This window comes from Canis lupus, chromosome 5 (genome assembly GCF_003254725.2).
Source record: "Canis lupus dingo isolate Sandy chromosome 5, ASM325472v2, whole genome shotgun sequence".
Taxonomy (NCBI): domain Eukaryota; kingdom Metazoa; phylum Chordata; class Mammalia; order Carnivora; family Canidae; genus Canis; species Canis lupus.
The window spans coordinates 60,322,234-60,341,873 of NC_064247.1; the positions used below are offsets into that span (position 1 = coordinate 60,322,234).

The 19,640-nt window shown below is 52.2% G+C and overlaps 1 protein-coding gene and 1 long non-coding RNA gene across 5 annotated transcripts in view; one reads left to right on the forward strand and one right to left on the reverse strand.

The window, feature by feature from the left end:
* Positions 1-19,640, reverse strand: part of ACOT7 (acyl-CoA thioesterase 7) — a 102,385-nt gene that overhangs the window by 33,978 nt on the left and 48,767 nt on the right. For both annotated transcript variants that reach the window (XM_025427321.3, XM_025427322.3), the window contains exons 5-6: positions 18,184-18,298; positions 13,167-13,253 (exon numbers count right to left, since the gene is read on the reverse strand). In XM_025427321.3, coding sequence (XP_025283106.2) covers positions 13,167-13,253; positions 18,184-18,298 — 202 coding nt within the window. The remainder of the gene's footprint in view (positions 1-13,166; positions 13,254-18,183; positions 18,299-19,640) is intronic.
* Positions 3,060-19,054, forward strand: LOC112646928 (uncharacterized). 3 transcript variants are annotated; one of them, XR_003127992.3, is made up of 7 exons: positions 3,060-3,189; positions 4,839-4,979; positions 8,152-8,379; positions 9,288-9,554; positions 14,071-14,216; positions 14,515-15,300; positions 18,793-19,054. It is a non-coding gene; the product is annotated as an uncharacterized LOC112646928 (long non-coding RNA). The 3 variants fall into 3 exon arrangements; XR_003127991.3 differs by lacking the exons at positions 3,060-3,189; positions 4,839-4,979; positions 8,152-8,379 and adding an exon at positions 8,747-8,841 and having other exon boundaries at positions 18,793-19,053; XR_003127993.3 differs by lacking the exons at positions 3,060-3,189; positions 4,839-4,979; positions 8,152-8,379 and adding an exon at positions 8,778-8,830 and having other exon boundaries at positions 18,793-19,053.

The following is a 19,640-nucleotide window of genomic DNA, read 5'->3' on the forward strand; positions in this document are numbered from 1 at the left end:
CTGGTTCTGAGATGCTCCTGTCACCAGCTGCTGGGAGAAAACCATAAGTTCAGGTGGCCCGTGCAGAAATAAGATGATGGAACATCTCATCCTGTCCTGACACGTTTGTAAGGACCATTACCACAAATGACACGATATGTTACAATTCATGTGTCCACTGAGAAAAGTAAATCCTATGAAAAACAAACAACCTCACCTTGTGGAACCCCCCACACCATCCAGTTTGTAACTGGTCTCTCCCTAATTGTGCTACTGGGTCCTCTGTCTGGCCGGAGAAGCCAACGCTGCCAGCCTCCTTGACACTGCAGTCCCCATTTCTTGCTCCCTTTTCTACACTTAAACTGGAAACATCGAGTACCCAAGCCTCCCAAAACGTGCCTCTTTCCAGGGTCTCCCTGAAAACCATGTCAATCGCTCCCGATTCAGGCACCATAGGGGCTGCCAGTGACAGGAACATCACTTTGGCAAATTACAGTGTCGTGCATGGTCCTCACCACCCAGGATTCGCCATTTAAAAAATGACAACAAAATTGTAGATTTGCTGTCCTTGGACTCCGCATCCATTCCAGGAATTGTGGGAAGGAAGAAAATGAAACCTGCTTGGCCACGAACACACAGATAAACAGCGGGTACCGGAGATATTTTTGAATCTAACATTTAACTGCTCATAGGTTTTTTAAGTATCGACAACGTGTTGGCTGGCTTAAAAATAGAGGCTTAAATTTATTTTCCCAGGCCCAACTGGCTGCCTGGGTCACGCCTGCCTACAAACCCAGAGCAGCAGTTAGCAGCTCAGAGCCCAGCGCCGCTGCCTGCACCGTGGGTGGCGATTTGAGATGCCCCCGTTTCTATATTTAATCCCAGCTGACGAAGTGTGGGTGCCAGCCTCCTATATTAAGAAAACAATAGTAAGTTCATCCTATTTTAACTAGCCCACCCCTCAGCAATGGCAACGGGTTATTCTGAGAGCTGGCTGAGTGACAGGCTCCTAAGACAGTCTGGCATCTCCCTCCCATGTTCCAAAAGTACCTGTGGGCACCTCGGTGAGCCAGGACCAAGGGCAGGGAATATTAGATGAGGTGGTTAAGACGGATTATTTCTGGCAATTATTTTTTTTAAAGATTTTTAATTTATTCATGAGAGACACAGGGAGAGAGGCAGAGACACAGGCAGAGGGAGAAGCAGGCTCCATGAAGGGAGCCCGATGTGGGACTCGATCCCAGGTCCCCAGGATGACACCCTGGGCCAAAGGCAGACGCTCAACCGCTGAGCCACCCAGGCGTCCCTATTTCTGGCAATTAATACACAGCGTAGTAAAGATGATGGGTTTTTAATGTCAAAATACCAAAAATGGGAACTCTGGCAGAGGCCTCAGGCACAGCTGGACGGTGGCTCCCACATGCCCGGGAGCATCACAGATCCAGGGAGCCGGGGAAGGGGTTGGCTGGCCATGTTTTCCCCTTACATTCTGTGCCGAGTCACAACCGAACATGCTTGCTGTTCTTTGAGAATCAACGCAGGGAAAGTAGGGCAGGCAGATTCCTGTCCCAACTGCCAGGGAGATTAGGGATCAGATGGCAGTGCTCGGCTAAGCCCCCTACACTGCCCCACTCTGGGTAGGGCAGACTGAAGCGTGGGTACATGCAGGGCCAGGTCGGGTCTCGGGAGGCCGAGCCATGCCAGTGGGTGTCAGCTTCCTCAAAGGAGACTCAAGCCAGGGTGAAGGGTAATATTTAAGAATTCCATGCTCAGGATACTGAACAGGAAAGACATTGTTAGGGGACATCCGTGCCCCTAATGATGCACTAAATAGGAAGCAAAAGCTAATTAATCTGGCACCAAAGACAAAAGATCCCAGTACATCCAAAGAGAAGGACGTTCTGCTGCTGTACAGCTGACCGGGTTTCTTGAGAAAAACAGTCTGCATTTCTGCATGAAAAAGGACTGCTGGCCAGCCACACACTGAGGGAGTGGTGGGCAGGAGGAAACCAGATCCCAGGACAGACAGCAGCAGGGCTGTCAGACCAGTGGGTGGACCCCATGGCCAGCTCACGAGGGCAGGAGCAGCCGCTGCTCACAGCACCTGGGGCTTCAGGGCTGTAACCAGACCCTGCCTGCGGCCCTGTATTCAGAGCCATCTGGGTGGACATGAAGCCACTCTCTGGGGCTTCAGCCGCAGAGAATGACATTTTTAAAACTACTGGTTCTTAGAAAGTGAGAAGTGGGAGGAACGCTCAGCTGCGTGATGAAGAGATGGGGGGCCTGAACCAGCATGTGCTTGCTCACCTCAGGACCCCACTCCTCCAGTTCCTCAAAGGCAGAAACGTGCCTCACTCACCTCTTTTCTCCCTCTCCCCAAACCAAGGGCTGGGCACACTGTCTCCCAGGCAGGCGGGGGCCCCAGTGAGATGAGGCCCTAAAACTGGAAATGAGCATCTGTGCCTTATTCTGTGTTTTGCAATGAAATCAATTCCTCCCACAGGCGCAAACCACTACTAATTCCCAACCGCCCTGCGGAAACCAAGCAGACAGGAGCATCTGGGTGGGAGGCCTCCTCTCTGCCCGGGTACCACCCGCCTCAGCCCATCGTTTCCTCCTCCTGCCTTCTCCTTCAGGTCCCGGCTAAGCTATGCAGTCCCCCAGGCCTAGGAACTCCGATAGCCACACATGAGCCCTTGGCTGCTGGATGTTCATGTGGCATGTAAGAGGTCTGTCCCCTGATGTCTCAGGTGGGTGGTGTCTCAGTGGTGCTCTGTAGCATCCCTGGGGCTCATAGCCCTGTGCATGCTCCTCCAGGGTGGGGTGGGGGCAACACAGCTGCTGTGCTGCGGCCCTCCTCCCCGCCTAGAGGTCCCTGCACTTTTTCCATGCCTGTGTGGAAAAAGTGCAGCCCTGTGTGTCTGCTCTACTCCAGGTCCTGCCTTCAGGGCTGGGGATGCAGCAGTGAGCACATGGGACCAAGTCCCCACCCTGTGAGCCTGCATGCTGGGTGGGGTGGTGAGTCAACATGCAAGTGTCTATGAGGTGTGCTTGGCACACAGCAGCTTGGGGAGGGGTCTACCTTACACGAGGTGTTCAGGAAGAGCCACCCCTTCTCCAAAGACCCGCAGAGGAAGGGGAGCAGCTGTGTGGCTGTCTGAGTGGTGGGAATCCGGCAGAGGGAAGAGGGAGCAGCAGGGACCCAGTGAGGTAAGACGGCGTGCAAGATAAGGAGGATCGGGGACTGGAGGGCCTCGTAAGGACAAAAGTGGCGCAAATTAAAGGATCTGACTTTGGGGTGCCTAGGGGGGCATCAGTCACTTAAGCATCTGACTCTTGATTTTGCTCAGGTCATGACTTCAGGGTTGTGGGATCCACGCTTGTGTTGGGCTCTGCGTGGGGCCTGGAGCCTGCTTAGGATTCTCTCCCCCATTCTTCCTTAAAAAAAAAAGAAAGACCTGGGTTCTACTGAGAGTCAGACAAGCAAGGTAAAGCTCAAAGGACTAGCTGATGGCTAGGTGCAGAATCCAGGAGAGCCAGCCGAGTGACAGGAGATCACAGATCACGGGAATTCTGGCTAGAGAACCAAGGGGGTGGCCTGGCTGCCACTACAGGGGGACGGCTGGAAGAACAGGGTCCGGGGAGCCTGTGAGCCATCCCAGGGGAGGTCCTGAGGACTCAGCTGGAGTGCAGGGAAGAGGTCTGGCTAGAGCTATAAAGCTGGGAGCTGGATGAGCACCGAGGGAGGGAGCTCAGGATGCACACCTGAGGCCTGAGGCCCCAAGGCCATGGTGTAGGGAGGGGAGGGAAGGGGCCCAGGGTGGCAGGCTAAGGTGGGGGGGCGGCTGGATGAACTATGAGCGCCAAGACCTGCTCTTGGGCTGTGGCAACAGCAGGCCAGAAGGCTCCTTCACAGGAGGGAAGTGCTGGGAGCAGATTCCAGGGAGGATGAGGAGACAGCCTGGAGGGATGGAGGGCAGATAGCACACCAAGGCTCCAAGCTGAAACAGGGAGTAGAGGCCTGGGGGGCGAGGAGTAGAGGCCTGGGGGGCATAGGAGGGCACGGAGACCTCTCTGCCAGGAAAGAGAGGATTGGCCTCCAGCCAGCCTGAGGATACTAAGGATGCTGTGACGAGTGGAACCCCAGTGACTCCCATTGACAAAGGTTTTCTGACAGTCACGATCCCATTATTCTTTTTCCAAAGCAAGCTGACTGCAGAGCTGGGAGCCCTGTCAGGTCAGCAAGGTCACCCTGGAAATCAGGGGCCCCACCACAGCCAGCATGTCCCACAAGACCTCAGAGTGCATTAGAGCTAGGGGGAGGGGTCCCCACACATAAACTGATTTGTAGACTCACAGCACAGGACACATAATGCTCCACCCTGGCCCCTTATCTTCTGGAACAGCAGGGTCACTCCTGGAGCCAATCGATGCTCATGCTCCCCACGCTGAGTGTCCAGTCACCCCTGATGTGACCTGGGGCAGGGGTGCAGCCATGGCTGACACTGACCAGGCCCCTGGCCTCAGTTAAGGGTCAGTGACCACTCCACACTCCAACCAAGTGCAGGGCAGGATCAGACAGACAGGTGTGGGTTCCCTTGCAGGGATGTGGCCGCTGCAGGGTGCTGTAAAGCACAGGCCTGTCCTACGAGTGCCCACCACCCGGGGCCAATCAGGCAGCTGGATCTAAGGCCACTGGAGCCCCATACCCAGTCTGATTTACTGCCTGTGGTGCTAACAGAGAAAAACTGCTAACAGATTAGAACACAGCTACCCGGCAGCATCAACACAAACCACCTTTCCAAATGACTTCTTTCATCCATTCAATGGACACTCATCAAGTTCCGTCTATGCATAAGGTTCTCTGCCAAGTGGTGGGGAAGAGAGGAAGTCAGGACGAGAAAGCTCACCATCTCCAGGAAATGAACACCAGAGAACATCTCCACCATCTTAAGCGGCAGAAAAGCTGAAAGGCGTAAGAGGAACGATAATGTGCTATGGTGCGTCAGGACCAAGGGGAGGGTGCTGCTCCCCAGGGAGGGAGGGGCTCCCAGAGCACCAGGGAGGAGACAGGATACGGGCCGGACACGCAGAATAGGTGCAGGTGGGAAGAGCAGGATTAATAAAGATACAAGAGGCGGAAAAGCAAGAAACACGTTTAGGGAAAGAGGGTTTCAAGGGTTGTAAAGGGAGCCCGGAGCCACGAGGCTGGACTGCATCCTGCAGGCAGCAGGGAGGCCCGTGGTCTAAGACCCTCTGGTGCTGCAGGCAGAGCTATGCCTGCCAAGGCTGTGTGCTGCCTGGGGCAGGTCAGGGAGGGGACATGCCGGAGGCGTGGGGCCCCAGGACTCGGCAATCTGGGGAGGGCCCTATCGGCTCAACGTTCACAGGTCCTGTGGCTGTGAGCTGGGGCCTGGTGGGGCTGGTGCAGAGATGTCGGGGGGACAACAGGCCTGGGGTCCCAGGGCTGGAGCACAAAGCCAGGCTGGCGCTGGCCCCACTCTTCCTCCTTCCTGTGGGTGGATTTGCTGCTCTTTTTCCAATTCCGGCACTCAGTTATTTTTAATTCTTCTTTTTAGGTAACACAAGCTCCAAGTGACCCACTCTCTTTTCTGAGAACATCTTTAGCCAAACCCAATTTTGAGAGGAAACACTCTCCTTTTTGTTATTTGTAGTTCTAGATAATTTAGAAGCCTAGGCTTGAGTTTGAGAGAGACCAGAGCTTATTTAGAAGACTGTGTCTTAATGTCCAGGTGGTTACATTCTTGTTATGGAAGCTCAGGCTTCATGGGTCCCACACTGGGGAACCCACAATTAAAATGAGCTTTGTGGGGATGCCTGGAGGCTCAGTCATTTAAGCGTCTGCCTTCAGCTCAGGTCATGATCCCAGGGTCCTGGGATCAAGTCCTGCATTGGGCTCTCTGCTCAGGGAGGAGCCTGCTTCTCCCTCTCCCTGCCACTTCCCCTGCTTGTTCTCTCTCTGTCAAATAAATACTATCATCAAAAAATTTTTTTGGAAAAAAATAAATAAAATGAGTTTTGTGGTCACGGTACAGGATATTCTACAAATGCCCTACTGGATGTGAGAAAAAAGCATGTGTTCTTCGTGTTCTCTCTGCATGTGTAATAAAACTAGCCAACTAAGTACAAATTATAGTTGACCCTTGGAACACAGTGAGGTTAGGGGTGCCGACCCCTTCATATAGTCAAACACCTGCCTGTGAATTTTTTTTTAAAGATTTTATTTATTTATTTATTTATTTATTTATTTATTTATTTATTTATTTATTTATGAGAGACAGAGGAGAGAGGCACAGACATAGGCAGAGGGAGAAGCAGGCTCCCCGAAGGAGCCCGATGCAGGTCTCGATCCCAGATCCTGGGATCAGGCCCCAAGCCAAAGGCAGATGCTCAACCACTGAGCCACCCAGGCATCCCCCTGCCTATGACTTTTGACGTCTCCCAAAACCTAACAACCAATAGCCTACTGCTGAGCAGATGCCTCACCCACAGCAGAACCGTAGATTAATACATACTGTGCACGTGATGTGTATCATATGCGGTGTTCTTATAATAAAGTCAGCTAAGGGAAAGAAAATTATATGAAAATCATAAGGAGGAGAAAATACACACATAGGATTGTCCTGTCTTTGCTGAAAAAAATCCACGCACAGGTGGCCCCTTGCAGTTCAAACCGGTGTTGTTCAAAGGCCCACCGCTTCTAACAACCACCAACCTTTATTGTTTCCTATGTGCTAGTTGCCTTCCTTGTATTATCTCATTTAATCCCCCCACCACAGAACCCCCATGCAGGAAGGAAGACCGTAAGGTCCCCCCGGGGGGGTTACATTAGGATGGCTGCACGATTCCAGGGGGTGTCATTCACTCCATAGAAGTTGTGAGAAGAATGGCCAAGTGGAGAAAGCTCAGATCCATGGGGCCACTGCCCCAGTGAAGATGCCAGAGGCCACATAAATGGGATATAAAAAAATCTACCAGTGGTCACTTGGATAAGGTCACAGAGACCATGGGGCTCTGGGTGAGGCTCGGCAAAAAAAGACAGAAGAGGGAGGAGGTCCGGGACAGACTTGGGGGAGCAAAGACACCCAGGAGATAGGGGAATCCGAGACTCAGGAGGCCCTCCTGGAAGCCCTTGATGACCGTGTGGGGGAAGCAGCCTGGGAAGCGAGTGAGCATGCAGATGCCTGGGCTCGCCCTACATTCACTGCAGGCTTCTTGGGGTCTGTGTCTGCACCCAGCCTCTTGGTGCCAGCATGGATTTGTTGTGTGGGAGCACAAACCCAGGAGGGAAGTTATGGGGGTTGCAGGTGTTCAATGCTCCTGAGAGATTGGAGGAATGGGGCAACAGGACACAGTCACTGGGTATGTTGAGACAAAAGCACTCTTGCTGGGAGTTTATGAGAGCCCTGAATCAGGAGAACCCCCCAGGGCACTCGTGACTCAAAATGCAGGCTCCCAGGCTGGGGCCCAGACCTGTTCACCATCCTTTCCCAAAGAAGGCCCAGGAGTCTGTTTTTAACAGGCACCAAGATGACTCCTAAAGAACAGACAAGTTTAGGAAACTGAGTCAGTGCCAATTCATGGTCAGGGCCCTGCCTTGATTCTCATCTTGGAGCAGAGGTGGTTTTTGCTCAGAACCAGATGCAATCATTAACACTGAGCTCTGCCACAGACAAAGCCACGTCTATTCTTCCTCTGACACTAAGGATCTGGGACAAGCACTGGAGAGGTAACCAGAATCACCCAGGTCAGCCCCTAGGACAAGAGCCCCACAGGTCCACCTCTGCCAGGAGCTCTGACAGGTGTGCCCTGCACAGGGGAGGCCAGAGGGTCAGGGGACCGTCCAGAACAGAGCGGCTGCTGCCCCTGACACCCTTCCTTGACTGAGAGTCTGTAAACTTCCTTCCTCTCCTGGCTTTTGGGGTCTTCCACAGTAATTAAGAGAACAACACTACCTGTAGGAACAAGGTTCTCCCTCATCCAGCTTTTAAATAGTTAGCACAAAATGGGGCACTGGTTGCTCACTTAAGGACACCTGGGAAGACAACCAGAAAGATTTCTTAGTTGAGAATAGTGTTCCAAGGCAGGATGCACACTCTGGGCTCTGGACCCGAGCACGGTTCACTGTTCCATCTGTGTCCTCTTTCCCAGGGCCACATATTCACAGCAGTTGTTGGTAACCCAGGCCGACCTGTCCGTCAGAATCACTGGAGCTGCGATACTGCACCACCCTATGGCATCTGGTCCACCTGGTGGGGCCTGGACATCTGCAATTTTTAGTGCCCTGGAGATCCCAGGAGGCAGCAAGGAAGAGACCACAATCTACAACCTCTCAGGAACACTGTAGGATGAACTGGCCAACAGGGCAGACACCCAGAAGTGAGCGAGAAGTGGGTCCAAAGCCCAAGTGGAGGGGTGACTCTAGGGAAGAGGAGGAACAGAGAGCATCAGAGGAAGGTTCCCTGAGGCAGAGGAGGCCTCAGAAAGCTGGCTGTGCTAAGACTGCCTGGCAGGGACAGGGCCGGAGCTGCAGGAACCCAGGTCAGGGACATGCAGCAGGGACTCACCTCAGGAGCAGTGGCTCCCCAGCATGGTCCCCACACCTATGGACCCTTGGGATGCTCACAATCCCCAGGGATGAGGCCCAGCCATCCAGATCAGTGGCTCCGAGGGAGAGTTTGTTAAGTACAGCTTTGGTGGGGGGGGGGGGGGGGGTGACATCACAAACCAAAGGAGTGCAGAAACTGCAGACCACCTGATGTAATGGTATTTGGGAAGGCAGCCAGCAGGAAGACAGTGGATGGGCCCTGGGCAGAGGCTAGCATGACGAGTGAGGGTCAGGTAAAAGGACCAGAGAGTGGAGGGGTGGAGGGAGAGAATCTAGACTCCCCGAGTTTCTGAACAGGAAGGGGATGCACCAATGCCTCTGAGCCCTGGGGAGAGGATGCCATGCCCAGCCCGGAAATGCTTTACATATGCCAAGTTCAGAAAAACGACTACTCAGCCCCCCAACAGAGACTGCCCCACACCCCGCCATTAGTTCTCCCTTTGTTCTATAGCAACTCCAGGGTTTGACTGATGCGTCTGGCCAGCTAGACCTAGAGATGTGAGCAGTGGGCATAGTTTCCTGGGAGCCCCCCCACCTCCTGGGGTGGAACACTGGTGCCACCATGTGCCCCCACCCAAGGAAATGGTAGCACCCCAGGGATGGCAGAGGGAGCTGGGGTCGCCAACACCAACGAGCTTCCAAATAGGCCTGGACCTCTTATGACTGCATCACCCCACAGGATACAACCATCATCTGTCTCATGGAAGCCACTGTTGGGGCCTTGGGCACAGCCGCTGAGCCTTTAATCTGGCCAATATACACTTTGCCCAGGAAGCCACTGGAGGACGTGTTCCACCTAAACTAGTGAAGAGGAAAATCAACAATCTGTGAACCAGAGCATCCAACTGAGGAGAGCTGTGCAGAGCAGGTGCAAGGAACGAGCAGTCCAACTTGAAGTGGGCGGAGGATGGCTCTCTCCAGGGAACGCATACTGAGCGGCTACCTGGTAGGCAAAACTGTACTCTGAAGCATCTTACAGAGTCCTGGAGGCTGGATGTTGGGAGTGGGTGGGAGATAGAGACGACACTGTGATAACAAAGCTGCACAGTGACACAGTCATAGTGCCTGCCTGACTCAGCGCTGCGTGGCGCTCCCACAGGCCGAGTCTTGGGCTGACCCACCAAAAGACCCTGGGAGACAAGCCATGTACCAGAACAGAAGCATGGCAAGGGCAGATGCCCTTGGGCAGTGAGTGTTGGGGGGCAGCTGCGTTTCATCAAAAGTCATTTTGGTCCACTTCCACAGTATATCTTGGTTTAAAATAATTAAACATTGGGATACCTGGGTGGCTTAGCAGATGAGCATCTCCCTTTAGCTCAGGGCATGATCCCGGAGTCCTGGGATTGAGTCTTGCATTGGGTTCCGCACAGGGAGCTTGCTTCTCCCTCTGCCTATGTCTCTGCCTCTCTCTCTCTCTCATGAATAAATAAATAAAATCTCTAAAAAAGTAAAAATTAAAAAAAAAAACACTTTTTAAAAGTGCCAAAGAAACATCCAAGGCCACCAAAAGTTCAGAAGTGAAGAATCCATGTTGGAGACACCTCTGGCCTGCTCTGAGCAGGATGTCAGACTACCCGTCGGGGGAAGCCCACAGCCGTTGTTGCAGTGGGGTTGGCAGTGAGCAGCAGTACCCTCCCCTCCCAACAGCATAAACAGAACAAGGACTTTAGAAAGATAAATCCAACCAACAGACACAGAAGTAGTCCTGAGCCTTTTCACCAAATTACTCAAAGCAGTTTTTCACGATATAGATAAAATTCAACCCAAAACGCACCTGGGAGAACAAACAAGCCTGCAAAAAAAAAAAAAAAAAGTTTTTCTATTTCAGGCAAGTGTTCTCTTATCACTCCCATCAGTCAGTCACTTTCTGTGCTGCTACTTTACTGAATTCCTGCATGACCTGCATTCTCTCTATGGTGGGACCTCTTGGCTGTCTGGGTATTGTGTTGCCTGCGAACACACACCTTGGTTACCCCCCCTCTCTTCCTGCGCCTCTGAATTTCCCTTTGGTTTAACAGCAGTGGCTCAAATCCCCAAAGCAACACTAATGCGCAGTGAGAGAACAGCCCCTTGCCCTAGTCCTGACCTTGGGGACAGTCCTCAGAGCTCCCCATTTAGAGGAAGATGCTCACTCTAGGGTTCAGATACCTCTTTTATCATGTTGGGGAAGCACCATCGATTCTTATTCTTACTGTTTTTATCAAGGATGGGTGGGTGGGTGAGGTCCTCACTGCGGCATGAACCTCAACACCCCAGATACCTGCCAAGTCCTCACTCAAGGGACACAACCAATAGCGGGGAGGGATGGGGAGGCCAGAGGAGGAAGGAACCTGCATGGCTTCACTCAGGACTAAGCCCAAAGCCAGGCTGATGCTTGTACTGTGGTTCTGAAATCAATAGCACGGCCATACAGACAGCCCCCTTCCCAGCACACTGGATGAACCCCCAAGTCCTCTTGCTTGCTCCCTGCTGTTCTGACTCCCCTCAGTGAATCACTGGATGTCCTGCCCACTCACCCAGGACAGGACAAGAGATCTAGCATCTGACCACACTCATGCATTCCATCTGGGACCTCTGACCCTTCCCATATGCCTCTCACCAGGTTAGCATGGCCAGTGTCCACATCACGTGTTGTTAAGTGGTAGGACAGGGCCTGGTCTGCAAGATCAAGACTGTCCAGAATGTGAAAGTCACAAAAATGGGATGCAGAAATAGTTTTTCAAAAACACATATGCAGTATGGAATTACAGAATAAAAGCCAAATCAGCATCCCTCTCCACTCACGGTGTTGATTGGCATCAACTCAATTACAGATTAGAGAAGACTTTGATTGAAATGAGTTTAGATGCCACTCTTATTGACAGCATTCTCTCTGCAGGAAAACACCATAAAATCACAGTTCTTGCGTGGGTGTCTTCAGCACCGTGTTTATTTTGTTCACTGGCTCCTGGTGAGTTAGTAGACGCTGTTCAGAGATGATAATGTTTGGTAAAAATATTAGGCGTGTTTTTTAACTTGTGTTCAGAAAACCCCTACTAAAATAGCCATTAAATGCTGTGAAACCATCGTAAACACTCCGTTAAATGCACTCCTTAAAGAAATGTGCCTGTAGCTCAGGCTCCATAGATGAACATGCCATGCCATCAGATTCTAGATTTCCAACAACTCCCTTACTCACACCCTCCAGCAGGTGAGGATAGAAGACTTGTCAACAAGGAGATGGCAAAGGGTGGAGATGCCACCCCTCCAGAACTTCTAACATGTGGACAGGATTAAATTCTAGCACAGAGTTCCACAAATTTCAGGCAGAAAATAGCTCAGTGAGGCTGAAGGACAATTCTGAGCAGTTATGGGCCTGGGCTCTGGATGTGGGGCTCAGGAGAGGGGCTGCCCCTCACTTTCAGGAGGCGGGCAAGGACTGGTGAAGAAGAGGAGATGAGCAAACTTATGAGGCCATGGCTATCCTCGGGGTACAGAGACACTCTGATGGCCACTGCATGCCTGGGCCTGGAGCCACACTGTTTGTAAAGAAGCAGAGCTTCCCATGGGTAGGCTCTAAGTGAAGTAGATCTAAGGGCACTGCAGCCAGCTTTAGTTGAAAGAGGAGAATAATCATTACATTAAAAAAAATTTAAAAAAATAATAATAAAATAAAAACACCAAAGAGAATTCCCTTAAAAAATAAAAAGAAACAAACTTTAAAAATGCATCTCACATCAGGACCCACTCTGATTCTGATAGGCCCAGGGCCCATTATCCCATACTTCTTGACCTGAAAGTAATCTATGCCTCTCGTTCATGCAACAAGCCTCTGCAAAGTACCTCTTTGACGCTGCATGAGGCCCTGGAGCCAATACAAATAATAAGAGGCCTCCCCTCGTAGAAATACTAAGGTAACCTGGTATAGAGTGGTACCATCTGAACTGGGTTTTTGAAGGATGAATAGGAGTTTTCTGAGAGTAATAGAAAAGACAGCGTGGCACTCCTGGCAACTGGAGATGAGTGTAAATGAATGGCACTGTGCCCATGCCTGTAGGCTTACTGTGTTCCCTAAATCACAAAAAATAATTACACTCCATTAAGGTCAAGTGTCCCTCTATGAACCTGGAGTTTAGTTCCCTATGTCCCACCGTATTTCCTGAGCCAGGAACTAAAAGGCCTGCATGGTTTAAGGTGGAATCTGACCAAAGGAAGAAATAAATGAGAACATCAGAGGCAAAAACATGCTTAAGGAGCCCCTCTTTGTTGGGGAGTTAACACTGTACTCCTGGTGACATCACTCTTCCTCGAAAAGCCCTGCCCCAGGCCACAGCCACTACACACCATGTGGCTCTATGCTCCCAGACTTGCGTGTGACCCTCCGTCAGGACAGTCATCCATCTGACTTTCATTCCCAATTTTAAAAAACAGGCGCCGACTATATTTCAGTAATTTATTATGCAGCCTCTTAAAAGTTTAAACTTAGATTTCATTAAACACAAGAGCCAAAACTGGGTCAGAGAGCAGCCTGGCTGCAGGGTGCCAGCGGGAGCAAGTGGACAAACAGCCGCAGACTTACCTCCATGCACAAAGCCATGCAGGGTGCAGTCGGAAGGCCCCACCAGGTGGATCAAGCTGGACTGGCTGTAGCTGACCGTGTTGGGCTCTGGAATTGCAAAGGAGAGAGATTAGGGTGTGGGAGGGGTCGATGCCCAAGGTGGAGCACTGTGACACACTGACTGCCCTGACGTCTGCACAGCCACCTGGGGCATCCCACTGCCGGCAGTGCAGGTGTGATTTCTCTAAGGAACCCATGGTCTGAGCGCTCAGGTCAGTAACGTTCATCAGCCACACTGTTATCAGTTCGTGATGTCACTCTTGTGGCACCCTGCAAGGCCTGCAGGCAGCCAGTGAACACCTCGTGGCTACTCACTTGCTCCCAAGGCTGCGGTGACCCTGTGTCTAGATAATCAGCCCTCTGACTTTCACTCCCAATTTCATAAATAATCGCAGACAGTATTTCAGAAACTTAGCATGCAACCCTGAGAGAGTGTACATTTACACTTCACTGAACATGGTGGTAGGTGGAGACACCACAGACACAGCCTCCCTGGATGGCTCCCAGGGACTCCTGCCAGCCCCTTGGGCTCGCCCCGGCCCTGGAAGCCTCAGCTCCCAGAGACATGCCAGCTCTTCCCTCCCATTCACCGCCCTAGCTCGCTAGATCCCTGGGGGCATCCTTCCCTCCATGCTGCTGCCAGATATCTAGAAGAGGCTACACTTAGAAACACATGAAAAAAAACCCCAGAAGACAGATGTGACACTTTGACACCATCTGTTCTAATAGGTGCATGTGTCCACCAGAGAGCCTCAAGGATGCTGGTGTGACTGTCACTGAAAGCTGACAGGAAGCCAACAGATGGACGCCCACGAAGTTTAGGAGGGACAATTGTTCAAGCCTAAATAACCTCTGATGCCTCCAGTTGTAGACGAGAAGGCACCCACTTCAGAGGAGGCCGAGGAGGACAGCGGGCAAGGAAGACCCTCTGGAGAACGGATGGGCTGAGGAGCCCCCGACCCTGTCACCCAGAGAGCAGGCCCCCTGTGAGCACATCAGTCCTGGGAACATGTGAGTGTGTTCGCCTTTGTCTCCTATCCCACCTCCATGCGGTGCTGCTGCAGGGGTCCCACTGCTTGGTCACCAGCCACTGGCCCACGAGGTACCGCATCTAAACCCAATAGGAAACCATAGAATCCAAGGTACCGCCCCCTGAGGTTAGGCAGTGGCTGGACAGGGTTCCGGGGAAGTGTCCCACATGTGCAAAGGAACAAAATGGGACCTGGTGGTCAGCAGGCAGCAGCAATAAAAAAAAGCCCCTCCTCCTCGCCTGCTCCACACACAGCTAGACTACCCTCCTCCTCTACAGGCTGCCTTCCTGCCAAAGGGGCGTGAGCAGAAGTGCCACCTGCTGTTTTCAGGCCCAGCCCATCCAAACCTCCGCTGTGTGAGCCCCTGTGCTCTTTCCCCTTCTGAGGTAACCCAGAAAGCTGCCAGAGGCAGGGCTACAAAACGGAGTCCACCTTATTTGCAGGACACCCCCTGATTTGGAACACCCGGTTTGGACTTTATGAGAAATAAACCTCTACTAAGTTAGGCACTAGGACTTTAGGGTTTAGCAGCTTGAGAGGCCACCACAGATGGCACTGATTAACACAGTGCCATGTGTGTGAACCTCAACCTCATGACAATGTCCAGAACCTGAGCAAGGTCTCCAGGGCAGCAACGGGAGAGGTCATAAACACACACAAAATTCCCTTTACTGTGATTCCAGCCAAGGAGACAGAGGCAGAGAGATTAACCCTCATGGGGCAGAGGTGGGATTCAGACCTGGGCAGTCCAACTCCAGACAACGTGCCACTCACCACCCTGCCTCTGCCTCCTTACACTTCGCTCCCTCCCCAGAACAAATGCTGATGGGCTCAGGATGATGGGGCCTGGTCAGGTCCTGGGAGACCTCAGATGGACATCGAGCACTCTCAGGGGCAGCCGGGCAGGGGCTGACCACAGGGAGGCAGAGCGTGGGCCCAGCCCAGCAACCAGAGCCGGGCTTCTTTGTCACAAACCCGACAGCCCTCAAATGGCTCCAGGTGGCCAAAGAGTCCCTACATAGTCAAAGCTGGACATCTGACAGCCATGGATCAAACAGTTCAAGGTAATTATATTTTCTCTTTTCAGATGCAGAAAACAATAAAAAAAAAAAAAAAAAAAAAAGCTTGGTTTTAAAGAACTCCCAGAAAAAAAAAAAAAAAAAAAGAACTCCCAGACTCTCTGAAAGGACACCTGAAGGATGAGGTCAGTCCGGCGAGGGAGTTGCTAGGCAACGGTCTGGAGAAATCGGGTTCTAGTGTCAATGGTGACAGAGAGCCACAGATAATGTGGGGGTAGCGGAGTCCTTTCACAGGAAGGGGCTCATGAGTTAGAAAGACCCCCAGTGCTGAGCACATGCTCTGCTCTTCCTGCTGAGTGCCTGTCCTGCTTGCACAGGCACATCCACCAGGCCCAGCCCATCCCACCACACGGGAGCCCATCCTGCCCTTCCCGGGGGAACTGGGAGCCTGGCCTGCCAGGGGAAGGCCAGCTCTAGCAGGAGGCTGAGGTCAGAAATAAAACCACATTCAAAAACACCAAGGAACGAGCATGTGACTTCCTTAAGAAGCATTTAAAAGCCAGTCCCTAAGCCAATTATCTGAGAAAGATGCATTTTTACTGGAACATAGGAAAATAAAAAAGAAAAGCTTATAAAATTCTATCAAGAAATCTTGAGATTCAGAATGTCACCTTTGAGTAACAGTGTTGGAGAATAACAGATTCTGAGAAACGTCATGTATCAGATTCACAAACAGGAGGGCAAACAGGAAAGAGCCCCATGCATGAAGGGACTTGGGCTGGAACCGTGGGCATTATATTAGTTTCCCAGACCGTCAAAGGAGGAAACAAGGACTAAGCTTAGGTTTTCAAAGCCCCAGACTCGGCCCTCAGCCTGGCTTTCACAAGAGCACTGGCTAGAAATAACCCAGAGAGGAGCGCCCAAGCAGCCCCCAACGTGCTGCTCAGACTTCCTCCTGGCCTGTCCTTGCTGCTGCTGGGCTGACACGGTCTCTTCCTGCCTGTCTAATGAGAACAATAGTCACTGGATTTGGGGCCCACCTGGATAACACAGAAGGACCTCATCTCGAGATCCTCAACCTGATTACGCTACAAACACTCTTTTCTAAATAAGGGTCCAGAATTTTAGCATGGACATGTCTTCTGCAGGGTAGGATGGGGGGCTGCCCCTCCAGCTTCTCTGTCCCAGAATATACCCTCAGCACCCAGTTTGTACCTTTTCAAAGACATTTCCACACCCTCATATCACTTTGCAGTTCTCCGTGTCTTTGCCTGACCAGCATGCTTGCTTACCCCTCAAAAGCAGGGCCTGGGTCTGGCATTTCTGCTGCCCTCAGCAGGGGCCCGAGGGCCTGGGTAGACCCTCAGTCTCAGGAGTGACCCCAGACCTGTCTTGTGGGTTACTGTGCTATAAACAGATCGTTGATTCCAGTAACATACTTCTTAGGAATACCAAGAAGTAATTTATCATTTTGGTATTTACTGAAAACCAGATGTGAAAACACCGAAGACACCACCCCACGCACAGGCCACCAGCCTTAACCTGCCCACAGGGAAGGGCAGGTTAAGGCTGGAAAGTGAGAAAGATAAGATGGAGACCGCAGAGTCTTGTGCAAACCAAACAGGCCCTGCCCGAGGGCACCCTGCGCGCAGAAGCTGAATAGCAGGACTCGAAACCCAGAAGGTCCTGTCCTAATGCACACACGTGATGCATTGTTGCCAGGGCCCCTGCAGGCAGGGGAGCAGAAACTGTCCAGCCCATGCCCTAGAGTTCCCTATAGCCCTGGTTAGCAGGAGCCAGGGCACAGCTTGGAGGGGGAGAGCCCAGGGCACATCGGGATGTAACACCGAGCAAGGAAGGGATTACTCGGGACAAGTCCATAGCTGTCTGGGACCAAATCCAGAACCCAAACACTACTTGTGTCCAGGGTCACCCTATGGAACCCCATACAGAACACACAGCACATTCTGGAGAGTCCTTTCCACATGGACACAATGTGGTCGTTGTGGGTATAGGGGAGACACACATTACAGGGAAACCCACGACCCAAGGGCTCACCATATCCTGATGGGAACAGAAGCCCCAGAGACCCTGCCTTGACCTGTCTGAGTGCCAGGGGAGCTGTCTGTTAAGGGCGCAGGGAAGAAAGTCCCATCTGGGGGGAAACCATCCTTGGCTGTTCAGGTTGTGGCAGACACTTTGCTAGAGCCAGCCACCTGGATGTGCAGGCAAGAGAATGAGGGGCCAGAGGACATGGCCTGAGAGGAAGCCAGCACGCCCGTGGAACTTTCTCACCCTCACAGCCAGGGAGTCAGTCTACCTTTTTTCCATGGTGACATCTAAGTGGCAGGCTGATAAGGAACAACACAGGAAAAGCAGCTACCGTTTGCCTGTTTTGTTGTTGTTGTTGTTGTTGTTGTTGTTGTTTTTATGAGCTGAAAATGTCATAAAAAAATGTGCTCCTGGGCAGCCCGGGTGACTCAGAGGTTTAGCGCCAACTTCGGCCCAGGACCTGATCCTGGAGTCCCGGGATCGAGTCCCACGTCGAGCTCCCTGAATGGAGCCTGCTTCTCCCTCTACCTGGGTCTCTGCCTCTCTCTGTGTGTCTCTTGTAAATAAATTAAAAAAAAAAAAAAAAAAATTGTGCTCCTGAGCCACCCTGGGGGAGGCTACACACAGGTGTGGTTCTCTCTGCCCTGGCAGTGGGGCCTCTGTCTCTGCTCTCTACGGGCCTGTAGGGCCCCTTGAGGTGTCCTGTCCCTCACTGCTGACTGCAGTACTGAGAAGGGGTCTGCAAGGTGCAGGGACAGGGGACACGGACCCCAGGAACCCAGAGGGCCTGGTCACTCCAAGTGGAGATTTGTGAGCCTGCCGCATTCGGCACTTACTGACCGAGGTTAGCCCCCCATCCTGCACCCCAGCTCTCACCTGGGTTCAGGGCGGGCTGGACGATGTCCCCATTCCTCCACTTGGTCTCCATGCGCTCCAGCTTCTGGGCCTCGTACCGCTTTCGGCCCTCCTCCTCCTGCTCCTGCCGGGAGTACTGTGGGGAGGCACGGCAGGGGTGGGGGGGATGTCAGGCCAGCAGCAATGAGCCTGGCCTTCCTCCCCGCACCCTCCTCGGCCAGGCGTGGCTTGCCTCCCAGGCTCAAGGCCTCCTTGTGTGGCCTCCATTTATGTAATTGGAGCCATCTAGTCCTTTCCTGATAATATATATTTAATAGAAAAAATAAAAACACAGAGAAGGCAAAAATCTCACGTATCAAGAGATAACCCAAGTCAAATGTTTATGTTCTGCCTCCTAGAATGGTTCCCATACCCACGTATGTGTAAGAGTTCTCCCTGGCCATGTGTGAAGTTCTGGGGTACCAATGTTTCCACCTCCCACTGCAACTGTGAACTTCTCAGCCTAACACAACTTAGGTGATGGACCTGGTACCGAGAGCATTAAGCCTGCACCTGGTCCTTCACCGTTAAAACAACATCACGTTAACAATCTCAGTCATACTTTACACTTGCCCCTTCCTTCCTTCCTAGGATTTATCCCCAGACACGGAACTACAGGATCCCGGGGGGCCCTGCCAAGGTGAGGACAGAGCAGTTGCCTGCATGCCCCCCACACCCTCACTCTGCTGGGTTCCCAGCCGGTCCTACAGGTTGCACACTTGTGGGAACGCAAACCAAAGCTGAGAGAGTCCAGTGGAGCTCTCCTAATGGATGGCACGAGTTTGGACCCAAGAAGTTAAGAATAAATGTGAATATAAAACCTGACACAAAAACTGGGGTATCTCTGGGCACAGCAGGAGATGCTGGGTTTCTCAAATGTGACAGCAAGGGCCTGTCCTCTGCCCAGCGTAGGGCACACATGTCCTCCCTGGGGGACCCCTCGGAAAAGCCCCAGGCCAGGTCCACGGGCCCTCATTAGATGGCTGGCTTCCCTAGCAGTCCTCTCCCTTCCTGCTGACCACAGCCCAGCCCCCTAGCGCCCCCCACCCCCCTGCTGCCCCCGCCCACAGCCCAGCTCTCTTCCTCTGGGTTAGCTCTGACATCTGCCCCTTCATTCACTCAGCCAGCATTTCTGGCTGGGCCCATGGAGAAGCTACTGAGCTCAGGGCCCCTCTCCACCCCCCTCGGAAGCCTCTCTGACTGAGGCAAATTCATTTCAGAAGGCAATTTTAGATCTTCTTTCAAAAGCCAGTTTTAAACGTCTTGATTTTCCTGCTCATGGCTCTGCTCCAAATCACACAGGGTCTGAACACCACTCTGCAGCTTAATTACCATTATCTGAGGCTTGAGAACCTGTCTCCCAAGGAGACTGAGAAAGGGACTGAGTGGCCTGTTCAAAAGAAACAAACCATGAGTGTTTAAGCTGTAGTGGATAATTT